Raw genomic sequence first — 14918 nt, 5'->3', positions numbered from 1 at the left:
ATAACGGTATCATTCCGCTCCCACCGTGAGCAACAAAGACACAAAACGCCAAATCCTAGAACACAGCAATCTTTGTGTGTGTGTGTGTGTGTGCTCTTTAAAGCAATGCTAATGGGGACTAAGAAGCATTAAAGTGACCCCTACTGTAACAAAAGAGTTAATAATCCGTTTAGAAAACAATCAGATCCCCTGGCCATGAGAATAGACCCCCGCTAAGTCTTTCTGTGGCCAAAAGGAGGAGTGAATCCACCATTTTTTTCCCTCTCTCTGTGTCTCTCTACCACTCTCTCTCTTTCTAATCACCAATCTTGTTCAACATTGCTTGTTTTTTATCGCGCTCTCAATTGTTGGGGACGATGGAGCGCTTTTTAACGGTAGCTCTCGGCCAAAGTTGGCGGATAAAACGCCGAACGTGGAACGATGTTGGCGTTTCGGAAAGCGACCCAGCTCGCCGGAGGTCGGGGGTTTGTTATCCGCCCTCATTCGCTGTAAATAAGCCCCACCAGACTTCCAAAGGAGCTGCTAACAAACAAACGCCGGCTCGCCCGTTAATTGCTAATGACGGCCTCTTTGTCCCGTTTCCTCCCCCCAAAATGTTCAACCAGAAGAATCCGTCCGCCAGCAAAGTGGCTTTTCAGGTCGCTATGATGTAACAGGTGATATGAGGTCATTAAGAAATGTTAGCTAGCCACAGGATCTGCGTTTCTATTGGCCGTACGATTGTGGAATTTGTCATTTCGACAGTAAACTTGCTTAATAGAAACACGGCGATATAAAAAAAGAAAAAACCTCTTTTTTTGTCGATATGTTTTGTCTGTATTGAAATTGGTTTATCTTGCAAAACTGCAGCGGAAACACTTTTTTTGTATCACTCGATTGACATGATCAACAAGTGGACATCGCCACTGGCACGAAAAACAAAGAAGACGACAGGAAGTAGTTGGAGGATCGTGGCGCGGAATGGTTTTTAGTGACTTATCGCGTGAACAAACTTATTCATGTGTGATTTTAAGTGCATTTCTTATTTAATGGCAACACCACAATGGTGAAATTGTGGGGTTTTCTTTTTGAAATTAGCAAAATATTCACAAAGTTTTGCCCACATTTGTAACGGGAACGCAGCGACAGTGAAAGAGTAAGAAGGATCTCCGTTGATGCGTTACTTGAGGCTGACAGGCATATCTGATATGCATCAGAGTGATCCATCTGTTTTAACATCAGGTCAGAGCTGAATCCATCACTGCTTATCTCTGCTGTCAAGTAGGTGAGGACGGGTTTTTCTTCATAACCCCCCCTGTAGGTCGTCCTCGCTTCCTGCTAGCTTCACTCTGCTGCATCCTGGAAACCGATTACAAGAATGTAGATTGGCGGGAGGGTTTTGTTTCTTGGTTAGCAAAATGTATGTTTATTTTTAAAACAACATACACTGATGAATGCTAATTTCTAAAAAAGTCATTTGAAGTTGTCAGCTCAAGAAGAATTGCAATAATATTACATATTTTTGTTCATGATGTAATATTTGGTGACTCGGTTCGATTGGAGACCAAAATTGCAACATTTGTTTCATTTTCAGATACTAGGGTTGTCTTTTAAACTGCACTGTGTCAAACGATCCAAACACTTTGCAAACAAATGCACACCACACTTTTCAGATAGATATACATATGCTTTTAAATTAGAAAGAAAATCTTTGTCCACTTCTCAATAGCTCAGTACTTTGAATTAGTCTATTAAATTGAGTCCAAATAAAATACATTTAGCTGTATAATTGTAGAGTGGGAAAATGTTAACACTTTTGTACTGTTATCTTTTCCAGCATCTTACTGTAAAAATCTTTCAAGTGTGGATACAAGCGTATAAATTACCATGCTCACCCTCTTCAACCAATAATTGCCACAAACTGTTTCCCGTTTTTATGAACTTTCTGTCGCATTATATGCTTTCAACTTTGGTCATCCTATTTGTAAAACTTTAAATTATCAATATGTAGCAAAATCAGACGCCAAAACCTAACTAACTTTGCCGTTTGCAAGCCTGACACAAGCTGCCAACGAGAAGGAGAAGATGTGTGGCACAGACGGAGAGACGGTCGTCTGAATGGTTAGCATTAACTTATGTGTTTAAAACTAGTTTCTGCTAGTTATTTTATTTGGTTAGTGGTTTAGTGTTGACTTTTTTTTATGTGTCGAGTGTTAGCTTCAGCTAATTTTTATAAGTGCTTAACAGTTTAGCTTTGACTTCAACTAATTTTATTATGTGTTTAACGTTAGCTTCAGCTAAACAGAATTTGTGTTGAGCATTAGCTTCAGCTCGTTTTTTTATGTCCTTAGCAGTTTAGCTTTATCTTCAGCTAATTTTATGTGCTTAGCATTAGCCTCAGCTAAATTTATTATGCGCTGAGAAGTAGCTTCAGCTAATTTTCTTATTTAATGTCAGCTTCCTGTGGATTTTTTTTAGGCGTAGCAGTTTGGTGTTTGCTTGTGCTCATTTTTTGTGTTTAGCAATTTAAAATTAAGAAATTATGATTTGACACAAAGTATTCCTCTGCGATAAACATGGGCAAATTTATTGCAGAAAAATCACTTGATGACCACGGCAAGTGATGTTCATCTTGAATTTTTCAGAGGCTAACATCCCCTCCCCCCATCCAAATAAAATCAAGTCCCTGCAAACTTCTGCACCATGCTAGGTTCTTGTATCACTATGCAAAAGATTTTGCTTAAGTAATAGAACCAACCTAACTGTAGCTAAATAAAGTTAGCACACACTGTAAAACTCTGCTATACCAACCAGAGAGAGAGAAAAGGTGTCAGTTTCATGATATTTTTTGGGGCGGGGTGTCTTCATTTACCTCAGTGCAAATTGCCCAGGAGGAACTGGATTGTGGGATTTTATTTGAAGGGCTTTTCTACGGTAAGTTATTCCTTTGTCTGGGCCGAGCTAATAGCAGGGAATTGGATTCAAATAGAGTCAAGCTGCCTCCAGAGATCCCTCAATCCACCGTCACTGTTTTTTAAAAAAAAAAAATACAAAAAAAAACAGAGCGAGGTCTGAGGCCAGTCTAAATATTTGGTAGTCTTAGCAGGTTCATGTTAAAAGACACACACACACACATGCACACACACACACTCGGTGAATGCACAAACAGGCCGAGGCTGTGAAGTTGAATGGCATAGCTCAAAGCTTTCCTCCCCCTACCTCTTTCTCTCTCTCTCTCTTTTTCTCTCTCTCTAAGCCGCCAAACCATTCTCCCCCTTTCTCCAGCTCAGAGGAATTCATTAACTGCCTCTCCACAGAGACACTATGGAAATCAGGCAGCTACAAAGGCGGGGAGGGGAGCGCGGAGGGAGGGGCGGCGGCGGCGGTGAATGGGGGGGGGGCTATATTATCCTATTAGATGGTGGATATGTCTCGTTTCCCTCCCCTGTCATGAGAAAAACATTAATTTTAAGTGAGCGGGGAGGCAGAGAGAGAGAGGGAGAGGGGATGGGTGAGGAAGAGGAGGGGAGGGTAACGGTGAGGGTCTTTAACATTGCTCTTTTATCGAGCTGAAATGGAGAGTCCCCTGGCTCCATTTACCTTGGCAATGAGGATCGAGCCGCCCTCCATGAATGCCATTTAAAATGCCATGGAGATTAAGCATCCTCTCTCCCTCTCCCTCTCTCTCTGTGTTTCTCTCAAACACACACACACACATATATATATATATATATAGCGGCGGTGGTGGTGCTCATCATTATGTGTGTTTAGGAGAAAAAAAAAAAACAGCTTTGAGATTCATGAGTAAAGCCCCTCTAGGTGCCAGCGTCGAAGAGGGAGAGGAAACAGAAGGAAGAAGACACAGAAGAGCGGACCGTCACTTAGCCAGAGTGGGCTTTAAGCACTGTAATTAAATCATTAAACACACACACACCTAAACACACACACACACCCCTCATCCTTCTCTCTCTCTCTCTCTCCCTCGCTCCCTCTCAGCTCAGCCAAGCTCATCAGAGGCTCAGAGTGTGAAATGATGAATCTGTATTTATGGGGATGGAGTAATTACACAGCTAACCTCTGAGGGAGCCCGGGAGGGCCACGGGGCCTCTGAGCAGGGTGCAGGGTGCTCGACCTCATTAGCACCGCCCGAGTGTGAGTGTGACGGAGTGTGTGGGCACGAGGAGTGTGGGTGTGTGTGTTTTAACGGATCAAACCGAAGCAGAGTGCCTGTTGTGATAGCCGAGATGCCTCAATGAGGAAACAACCTGTCTTTTCTCCCCCCTGATTCTCCAAGCGTCACTTTTTACTCATTTATTAATTTTTTATCTGGAGCATCAGATTGTTCCTGCTCTTAGCAGAGCCGGCCTGAGGCATAAGCATGCTTTGCGAGAACTTATGGCGCAATGCTAAAACGGAATACTTTTGATTTAAGTGATTTAGAAAACGTTAACTGTTTAACAAAGTTCCAGATCTGATCAAAAACCGGCTACGTTCACAAACACGTTGGTGATTTTTGTTTGAATTTTGTTGCTCATGTTGGAAAAGCATTTCAAACAACCGTGAGGCGCTTCAAACACTGCTTTTGTTGTTTATTAGCCACATACGTACAGTAAACAGTTCCTTTTTTAAAAAAAAAAACGTAACATTTCAGGATTCAGACAGTAAACAACAGTCATTTTAATGCTAATTCAATTTTTTTGTTGTTGCCATTTCTCGAGGCTGAGAAAGAAGATCAACAAAATTTAGTCATTTTTCATGTGGACGAAAACAAAAACTTTAACACATTCACATTCATTTATTCCAAAAAGTGAATAGAATGGAGTAAACACGGGCTGGTTACCGATATCGAGGCATAACAGGCTTTTAAAAAGTTGTTTCTGCACCACTAAACCGGCTGAAACAAGATTACTACATTCACCTTGCTTACACAAAACACACCTTTGTGTTTGGAGCTATTGCTACACAGTCACGATGTGGAAACTGTCACATTTGGAGGCTAAGGCGGAACCAAGTCTTTTAATGGAAAAATTAACAAAAAGAAACTTGAAATGTACGACGGAGGAAAACACTTGGGGAAGGAGAAACATGAAAGACGGACGGTGAAACCGGCGGAGAACAAGCCAGAAAGCTTCAGTACACTGAGGGAGCGGAGAGAGAGGCAGAGGAACCAGAGGGGCTAATCAGAGGCAAGTGGAGGCAGCTGGGGAAGAGAGCAGGCGGAGGGAAATCAGGAGATGTGGAGCAGCTGGGACGGGAAGCATACTGTTAAATTGAGAAAGGGAGAAATATTGAAAATTGGCTAAAATAGTGAGATCTAAGCAAATCAACAATAAAATAACGATCAAAACAGGAACATAAATGAAGCTTCTAACGCTGAAGGATGGCAACAAAAACTGAAGTAGCTCCACTATCAAATTTTATAAAACTGCAGATGCCAAACTGGTGACTTTTCAGTAACTCCAGGTTAGTGAGTATTACCAGGTAACATCTGTCTTACTCTACGCAGTAAGCACTTTCTAATTACTTCTTAAACTTAGAGATGCAATAAATAATCAGCTAATGAACAAAATACTTGGATATTCAACCAGTCCGAAACTTAAAAATCCATTATTTTCATGACCAGTGAATGCAACATTCCAAGCACTAAGCCATCCACTCTTCAGTGCAGATGTTGTTAACAAGTGAAGACAACTCAAAGTTACCTTAGTCCTATTGAAAATAGCTATATAAAAGGAGGTTGGTTCAAAACCATAATAATAATAAATACATTCAATGGATGTTATAATTGTACATCGTCACCTTCCTAAAATAATGACATAAGTTATTTTTTACCAAAAATAATTTTTTAAAAATATTTTAAAAAAATAAAAGAAACAAAAACACCTTTTTTTTGCCAAAAGATGAACTAGGCAAAAAAAAAAAAAGAAAAAAGAAAAGACTTAGGCCATTATTTTAGAAAGGTGACAACATGCAACAATCAATATGTCAGACCAAATATGATATTATGCCTTCATGGGTTAGCTGGAAATGGTCCCCCAAACAAATGTCTGCTCAGGGCCTCACACAGCCCTTGGCCGGCCCTGTTTATCATTTTTCACTCCACAGTCCTCCCTATCTCTCTACCATCTGGTATCCTCTTCCATCTCTGACATTACCTTCAGCATTCTTTATCTTTGCCCTGAAAACAGGATGCTCCACTGACTCCTGACTATAATCACGGGACTTCCCTTGGGGACCTGATCGAGGACTGATGCCAGTGGGCCGAACTACGTGGCAAGAATGTCCCAGAAAACCCTTTAAAAATATCTTCCAAAATATATTAAAAAAAAAGGTAATTACGAATATTAATAATAATAATGATACACCCAGGCATATATACGCACACACCATCACACATGCGCTCTGCTGAAATTAAATCACACACTTCGACGCATACTCGCCAACACACTCACACATACGCGCGACCTGGGCTAACCAATGCACTAATCGCCTGCCCCGGGCATAGGAGGAGCTTGGTGCTTAAGTAGGCTGCCAATCAGTCCGTCAGCTCCACATCCACAAAGCTCCCGCGGCCAGACGCTCGCATCACTCCGCTCTCGAGGTGCCAAACTGCGGCTCTGACATTAGCTACTCCGTGGCGGCGGAGAGGAGGAGAGAGAGGAGACGCGTTGGCAGTTTCTGAAATAAAGGGGGCATCTTCAGGTTTAGACAGCAACCCCCCCACCCTCCCTCCTCCTCCTGCCCTTTTTTTTATCTGAGGATTCCTACTTTCTTTCTTTTCTTTTCTTTTTTCTTGCTGTATTCCTCTTTTGACTTTTGTGGAGCTCTGTACCGCACGGACTTTTTACCCCCCTCTTCCCCGGACATGTCTTTCCCTCAGCTGGGGTTCCCCCAGTTCCTCAGCGCCTCACATGAGGTGTACGGGAGCGAGCGGCCGGCCTCGGCCGCCCGGGACGGAAGCACGGAGGGCGCAGTGAGCTCCTCGGCTACGGCCGCGGCTGTCGGCTCTATGCTGGGGATGTACGGAAGCCCGTGGGCGGCTCCGAACTACAGTGCCTTTCTGCCGTACAGCGGAGCGGCGGACCTCGCCCTCATATCCCAGATGGTAAGAGCTGCTACTCTAGGCGCTCAGGTGTTATAAGACAGCTCCATGCGCAGACCGTGGTTTTTTTTTCTCCCTTTCTGCGCATTTAAACATGTAGAAAGTAAACTTTTCACGGAAAAAAAAAAAGACGCCGTTTCTGCAAAACTCCGGTATTGTAAGTCAAGTTTAATTTCTTCTTAGCTCCCGTTATTTGTTTGTACGCTGAGTTATTTTAAAATCTTCTGAATTTTTAACTAAAACGTGTCAATTTTGATAGACTTTTTTTTTTTCATAACACCGCTAAAATATTTTACATTTGTCTGACATTGTTGTACGGTCAAAAAAAAAATTATTGTACAAAAAAATTATTTTTATTTTGTCACTTCAAAAACATACCTGCGCATATTTAAAACAAATCTACAGTGTATATAATAGTGCTAGTTGTTTGGAGTAAAACTATATTATTTTGTTTTTAATTTGAAAGGAAGTAAAATTATATCCGAAACAACAACAACAACAATTAATTCTGGAGTTAATTTTGGTGGGGCAGTATTAATACACTGGTTAAAATAACGGTTGCAATTTATCCAATAAATTTAACCAACATTTTGCTAACATAATTTCTGCAGTTTAACAAAACAGGAGGGTAAATTCAGTGTAAATCCAATTGCTCAAGTATATGTTACACTCTAAAAAAATGTTTTGAGATCATTTCTGCTCATCCAGTTTATCCTCCAATGTTGTGAAGAAACAAAAATCGATGACTGGTTTTTAACTGTGACTGAAGAACAATAATAAAACTTTAAATCTATTCTAACCAGCTTTTCCCCTGATACGTGTCCATTTACCGGCAGGAAGTTTGACCTTAGCGTTAGCGCTAAACTTTTTTTTTTTTTTGCTGATCTTTTAAAGCTCGATACAAATAAAAATTCTGGCAGAACCTCAAGTCTTGCGATAATTCTTATTATTTAGTGAGGTAATTGATTCATAATAAAACCAATATAAACATATCAGCCTCACTCTTCACTTTTGGGTCTCACAAACAATTCTAATCGAAATTGTAAACATTGTTTAACATCAAAAACTGATACACTTTTAATAAGATTTAAAGTAGGACTAATATTTAATCCGTTCCAAAAGCAGAAGAAGAAGAAAAAAATCCCGTTTTACAGTGTAGACGTCATTCAACAAGTTGCCTTCCTCTCCCCGGTGCTATTCCCAGAGCTCCCAGTACGAACTGAAGGAGGGCCCGGGCTCCCACCCAGCGGCCTCGCTGCCCGTCCACCCCGCTCAGGGCTTCTACCCGTACGGCCAGTACCCTTACGGGGACCCGTCCCGGGCCAAGACGGCCACCAGGGAGACCACCAGCACCCTGAAGGCCTGGCTGCAGGAGCACCAGAAGAACCCGTACCCCACCAAGGGGGAGAAGATCATGCTGGCCATCATCACCAGGATGACGCTCACACAGGTTGGCAGCAGCAGCAGCAGCGATTTCTGACGCACAATAATGTTTTTTTGCACTAAGGTGAAACAAGATACGATTTAGCAAAATCCCTTCTTTTTTTTTTCTTTCTTTTTATAAAATATGTGTTATATAAGCTAGTTTTCTATTCATTATTGTAGAAATTATGAGATAATTAAAATGGCTGTAGTGTTTTTAAAAAGAGAGAGAAAAAGTTTGCCAGCAGTAAAAAAACAAATAAAATGTGACTATTAAAGAACAGCGTGCGCGTTATCATATATATTTAAGAAGATTTCAAAATGTTTTCTCTCCTCTCCCAGGTCTCCACGTGGTTCGCGAACGCTCGCAGGCGCCTGAAGAAGGAGAACAAGGTGACCTGGGGCCGCAGCGCGGAGGACCGGGACGGCCGCATCTTCAGCAGCGACAACGAGGACGAGCACGGCAAGACCGGCAGCGACGACGAGGAGGAAGAGGAGGAGATCGATTTGGAAACTGTCGACGTCGAGAGGCCGGAGGAGCAGCGCGCTGGGGAGCCCGGCTCCGGGAAGGGACAGGGGGAAGCGGGCCTCTCCGTCAGGGAGCAGGCCTCCACGGAGAGCGGGAGGACGCTGTCGACGGAGGCCGGGGACAAGCTCGCGGCGGAGCGGTCGCCGAGCATACCGGAGTGCCAGAGAGCGCCGCAGAGCAAACCGAAAATCTGGTCTTTGGCGGAGACCGCCACGGCCCCCGACAGCGGCTCGCACAAAACTGCTCCCCCCGCGGCCTTCGCGCAACAGGCGGCTTTGGCTTCCGCCGGCCACCCGGCCTTGCTGCCGGGTCACGGAATATACACTTGTCAGATCGGCAAGCTGCACAACTGGGCCAACGCGGCTCTGATTAACGCCAACTCTATTCTGAACATGCGGTCGCTGCTGGGCGGCGCGCCGCCCGGACACCTGCCGCTGCACGGAGCGGCGCCGGCGCCCGCAGCCACGGCGGCCGGCGCCGGGACGTCGGACTCGGAGGATGACAGCGACGTGGAGTCATCGGGAAGCTTCAGCCCAAAAAGAGATGGTAGCCATGTTATTTCCGTTAACCATTATCTGTCGGGGACTTTTTAACAGCACGTGGCCACCTTCCTAAAATAATTAAGTAACTTCACTTTTGGCAACAAAAAAAACGTATAAAATTTAGGCCATTATTTTGTGACGACATTCAATTTAAATGTTATTTACATATTTACTTCACAACAAATGTCTCAACTCACACGACATAAAAATAATTAAAATTCAATCTACATACATTCCATTTGATCCTAGTTACAGAACAGTAAAGGAAGCTCCATTAATTATTAAAAGCAGTTTAAAAAGTTTCTGTCTATGGAAACCAAGCAGATTGCACGGAGTATTCACTGAACACACCAAAAAGAAAAATGAAACATCCAGAAACAAGAAAATACACCAACATTAATTTGTCATGCCATAAAAAAAAAATATTGCTATATATGTGTATAAACAGTAAACATTGAAGCAGATATTAGTCCTGGATAAGATCTGATTTGATTTCTTTTTGCAGATGAGGACAGCGAGCGCAGACCCGATTCCCTGAAGTCTCCCTTTCAGCTCATCACTGACAGGTGATCATTCCCGACGCGTTATTATTGTGACACCATCAGCTCTAATTCTGCGAGGCTCCAGCTAAATGAAGCTCAGGGCAGAGGTAAACGGCGTCACATGCGAGCGGGCAGCAGGCGCATAAATCATGTGATTTAGCACTTAAACGCCTCACCAGGCAGCAGAGCAAGATATCAGCCCTCCTGCTTCTTCCCCTTGCTCCGTCAGCGGCTTTATCACCACCTAATGTCATTTAAATAATGTGCCACTATTTATTCAGATGCCCCCCCACCCACACACACAGACCACCCCCTTCCCCACCCCTCCGCGATTGGGGCTAATGTGTGAGACGGCAACATCAGCAATGAAGTGGAGTGAGACACACACCCGTTTATTTAATTTCCATAAGCAGAGGCCGATATTAAAACAACGCGTGCGTGAATGACACTTTTTGCTCCTTTTTTTTAATTGGTATTATTATTTTGAATAACTCGTCTGTTTTTGGTTCCCTCTCCTCAGACCTCACCACGGAACGACGCCACAGCGAGTTCTGACGACGACGTTATGAGAAGACGGAGCAAAAAAAAACTTTCTATAAGAAAAAAGGAGGGGGAAAGCAGAAAAAGAATAATTTTATTTAATGGAGAACAGTTAAATGAAGGCTATTTTTCTGAAAGCTTGACCAGTTATAGTGTTAGCGTTCATATGCAAAAGAGATGTCAGAGATTTGCTTGTTTTGTTTTTTTCTCTCCTTTTATGTGTTTTTTCTATTTGCTTCTTCTGCTCTTCTGTTGTGAATGGAAAAAAAGAAAATCCTTGGAAATTTGTAAATACACATTATGAATTTGTCTTTAAAGAGTATATTTTTTTGGGACCTAAATAAATGTCAGTATAAGCGTTTATTATTGAAAACCTCTCCACTTTTTTGGTTAGTGTTTTTAGAAGAAATCTGACTAGCATGTGTCAAACTAACACGGTTACAAAAACATTCGAACCAAAAATGAATAAGAACTTAATTTTTTTTCTCTTAAAACAAAAAAAAACATTTGTTTGTTCTGGTCTTAAAATAAGATAAGATATTGTTTATCACATTTTGTTCTGTAAATTGACGTAAACATACATAAGAAACACCTGTTAGATTCAGTCGCCATGGTAGCACTTAATGCTCTTTTCTCCTTCTGCTGCTGCTTATGGAGTGACATACCTGCCACCATCTGATATTAGCTGGTTAGTTATTGAGGCAGATCCAGGCTGATTTAATGACATGCCAATTGGACCCGGCCAACACTTACATTATGAGGCCCATATGGGTAGAAAATGGTCTGAAAAATGCTATGTGGGACCCATATGGTTATCAAGTGTGTTAAAATTTAAAGTTTTTTCTTATTACCCTAATGAGACCCAGATAGGAACTATCAAGTACCCAACTGAGTTTGGGATACTTGTGAGGTTTGTTTTGACGTCCATCTTGTGCCCAGTCCACTTAGTACCCATCCAGTCATGAAAAAACCATATGGGGCCCATAGACTCATACTGTCAGCTATATTTTTAAACCAGTGGGAGATTAATATGAGACATATTTGGTATAGGAGCTTTCTTTCAGCCAGCTGACAAGATGGGGGCATTTAGGACGATGTTGGTCTATCCTCCATTCAAAGCAGTCAAGGTTTATCTCTTAAAACATAAACACTGTTACATTAGTAGAATATTTTCAGATAAGAATCTTAAATAACCTATGGCTCGTAAATTGTAGCTTCCTTTTGGCTAATTGACTGCAGTACACTGCGACATTTGAGGCAGGGGCAGTACGGTATGATGGCCAGTAAAAAACTACAAGAACAGGTAAATGTGGTTTACCTTGAGAGTTCTCGTCGTTTGTTCTCGACTCGGGTTCAGGGCAGAACTCTTGTAATGTGTTGCCTGATTTGTCAGAGATTTTAAATGTGCAGGAACATCTAGGGAGACCTATGATGATTTCCCAGGTATTCTGCGCTTTACTTTGACTGAAGTACGAAATGTTTTGGCTGCAAAGAACTTTGTTCTTGTTCTCGCCACGTCCAGGCAGTGAACAAACTTCTCTGTTTTTTTGGTGAAGTTTGTGCAGAACCGTACTGCATGCTCCATCACGTTCTCTGGCGTCTCGTGACAGAAACTTTAAACCATAGCAAAGATTTGACTGAAACAGAAATTCAGCGGTTTTGAAGCTAACCTCTTGAACTTTGCAGTATGTCAGCTAGTTTTAAAGCGGAGAGACGGTTGATGCGTCTTTAAACATCAGGCCATGACTGTTTGCGTTTTCCACAACTTGAAATATTTCGAAAGAGACAAAAATGTGTCCTTTTTAGTGACGGAGACATTGAGCAGCCATGTTTTGGTCAGCAACAGGTGGGGGAGCACACATCACTATGGCATTTCCTCAGACATTTCATCGCAAGACCTTGAGGCGCTTCGTTCTTGGTGCAGTTTTTGCGTGTGCGGATGGGAAAACAGCCAATGGCACTAGACCAGAGCAACCACTTTGAGGTCGTGGTCTCGGTACGGTTCCAAGCAGTTTGTTTGTTTACGGAGTGAATGTGATCCAACAAAGCTACCAGGTTGTATGACGCAATCTTGATCCAAACGCTTTCCTGTAGCCAGATTTGTGTTGCATTGTGGGATGCTGTAGAGTAAACATACAAATAGGAAAAGGCTATGAAACCTTTATGATGGTACCCTGAAGTAGTAACCAGAAACACACTAATGATATGATTAAACTCTCCTTTGTTTCCTACAGAATCTACTTCCTGTATCTACACATCTGAGTTGGGTAATAACTACAGTTACATTTACTTGAGTTTCGTTTTTGGGGGAAAAAATTTTATTTTTAGGAATATTTTTTACGACTTTTTGTTCTGGATACTCTACCCACTGTAACTGCACTGATGAAGAACAAACTTGTTTTAACCAAAAATCTACAATTTTTGTTAAAGAGTTATAAGTTCTATACTGAATGAAATTGATTTTACCTGATTTTGTCATTCATATGAATTATTTTCATTTTGGCTTTTAAAATAACAAAATTTCCACGTAACTTTACGTCTTGAGCCGTCTGATGATGTCAAATATCAAGCGATCGATGTTTTGATCAGTTACTCAGCACTTGACTAGACTTTTTACTAAATACTTTTTAACTCTTACTTGAGTCATTTCTTGGAAGGCTATTTCTTACTTTTACTTGAGTAAAACTACGTTGAAGTATTGATACTCTTACTTGAGTAAAATTCCTGTATTTTTACTCACTGTGAGTAACTTCACTGGATGAAGAAAAAGCTCATTTGAATCAAAACTTCGCCAGACACAGACACACATCTGAAGTTTTTGTTAAAGTTTCATATGTTTTATATTAATTTGGAGAAATTTTCCTTTTGCCTGCTATTGTTATTTTTGTAATTATGCTGTTTATATGAATTACTTTAATTTTGGCCTTTCAAATACTAACATTTCCACCTAACTTCATATTTTGGTCCATCTGCTGATGTAATCTCTAAATATTAAATGATCAGTTACTCAGTACTTGAGTTGACTTCTTACCAAATATGGTTTTTTTTCCTACTATTTACTTTTGCTTGAGTGAAAATACGTTGAAGTATCGCTATTCTTGAGTACAACTTCTGGGTACTCTACCCACCTCTGTTTCTGACCAATGAACAGACTGAATAATTATTATTGTCTTAAAACTTTAATGTCACAGGAGATACCTGTTTTGATTTAGGGTCATTTCACATAAACATAATGTTATTATACAAAAAAATCTCCTAAAATGGATCCTATTGACTGTGTGTTCTTCAGCATGATCTTCTTCCCTCGGCTCAGCACCTTGGAACTGAGTGCAGACTCTGCGGAAATCAGAAATTGAAGATTTCTAGGACCTTGTGAACCTCGGCGCACCGTGCGCTCACAAGGCCGGGCCTCGGTTCTTTAATGTGGGATTATAACCCCCTCGGTGTCTCCGCTGCCGCCTCTGAAATATGGATCAGACGACCGGGAAAAGGCCAGCAGCCGGTATGGGGGCGGCAGCCCCACGAGGGGGATGGGGCCGGGGTTTGTGTGGCATCCTTGTGATGGTCAAAGGCCCGAAGAGAGGAGGCTCAGAGTGAAAGAGGCTGGACGGTGGGGGGTCTTAGGGCTGTTAATGGTGAGTGTTTGTCAAAGCTGTGCTCCCACCACCACCACCACCACCTCACCCACTCTGTGCTTGGTTTAGAAATATATCAGCGTTTGAGGCTCTTCGGTTCAGCTTTTATTGTGGACAGTCCACTGTAAACGTAGCAACAGTTTTGTGTTTTTCCATTATGGTTTGGTTTTATTTCATTGTGACTTTTTGTTTATCTAAACCACTTAACTTTAATTTGTTTTTGCTAGTTTCTATTAGTAAAATATTTAGTTTCAGTTTAGTTTTTATTAGTTGTAGTGGTTTTAGTTTTTTCTTACGTTGGTGCAGAATTGAAAAAGGTGAAAGTATTCAATTGTTGAACAAAAACTGACTGGTATTTTATTCCAACTTTTGCGGTCGCCGTTTTGCTGACTAGCGTAAAAGCTGCAAGGAGGATTATAAAGGGTGGGGATTTGCTGATAGCTGACGTAAACTGCTAGTGTGAGGGGAAAAAGTTCATCTCACATCAGTTCAAAAGGCTAATAAATAGATTAATGAACACAAAAATGAAGGATATTATATTTATAATTTCAATATGTTTTAGTTAGTTGTATAAATGGAGAATATAGTTCCAGTTAGTTATAGTTTTCCCATTAACAACAGTTTTAA

The 14918-nt window shown here is 41.6% G+C and overlaps 1 protein-coding gene across 1 annotated transcript; it reads left to right on the top strand.

The window, feature by feature from the left end:
- Nucleotides 1-6340: 6340 nt before the first annotated feature.
- On the top strand, nt 6341-11017 carry irx1 (iroquois homeobox 1). Its single transcript, XM_023345516.1, has 5 exons — nt 6341-7084; nt 8286-8531; nt 8846-9578; nt 10080-10140; nt 10637-11017. Exons 1-5 carry the CDS (start codon nt 6845-6847, stop codon nt 10683-10685), a joined length of 1329 nt encoding a protein of 442 aa, XP_023201284.1. The 5' UTR covers nt 6341-6844; the 3' UTR covers nt 10686-11017.
- The last annotated feature ends 3901 nt before the right edge of the window (nt 11018-14918 follow it).

The sequence above is a fragment of the Xiphophorus maculatus genome, chromosome 13 (genome assembly GCF_002775205.1).
Source record: "Xiphophorus maculatus strain JP 163 A chromosome 13, X_maculatus-5.0-male, whole genome shotgun sequence".
Taxonomy (NCBI): Eukaryota; Metazoa; Chordata; class Actinopteri; order Cyprinodontiformes; family Poeciliidae; genus Xiphophorus; species Xiphophorus maculatus.
This window is presented reverse-complemented; position numbering and strand designations above follow the sequence as displayed.

Bases quoted from the DNA above. Each gene is read 5' to 3' on its own strand.
- irx1 (XM_023345516.1), top strand. From the start codon at position 6,845: ATGTCTTTCCCTCAGCTGGGGTTCCCCCAGTTCCTCAGCGCCTCACAT. The intron at 8,532-8,845 runs GTTGGCAGCAGC...CTCCTCTCCCAG, and splicing joins CCAGGATGACGCTCACACAG to GTCTCCACGTGGTTCGCGAA. The intron at 9,579-10,079 runs GTAGCCATGTTA...TTCTTTTTGCAG, and splicing joins CTTCAGCCCAAAAAGAGATG to ATGAGGACAGCGAGCGCAGA.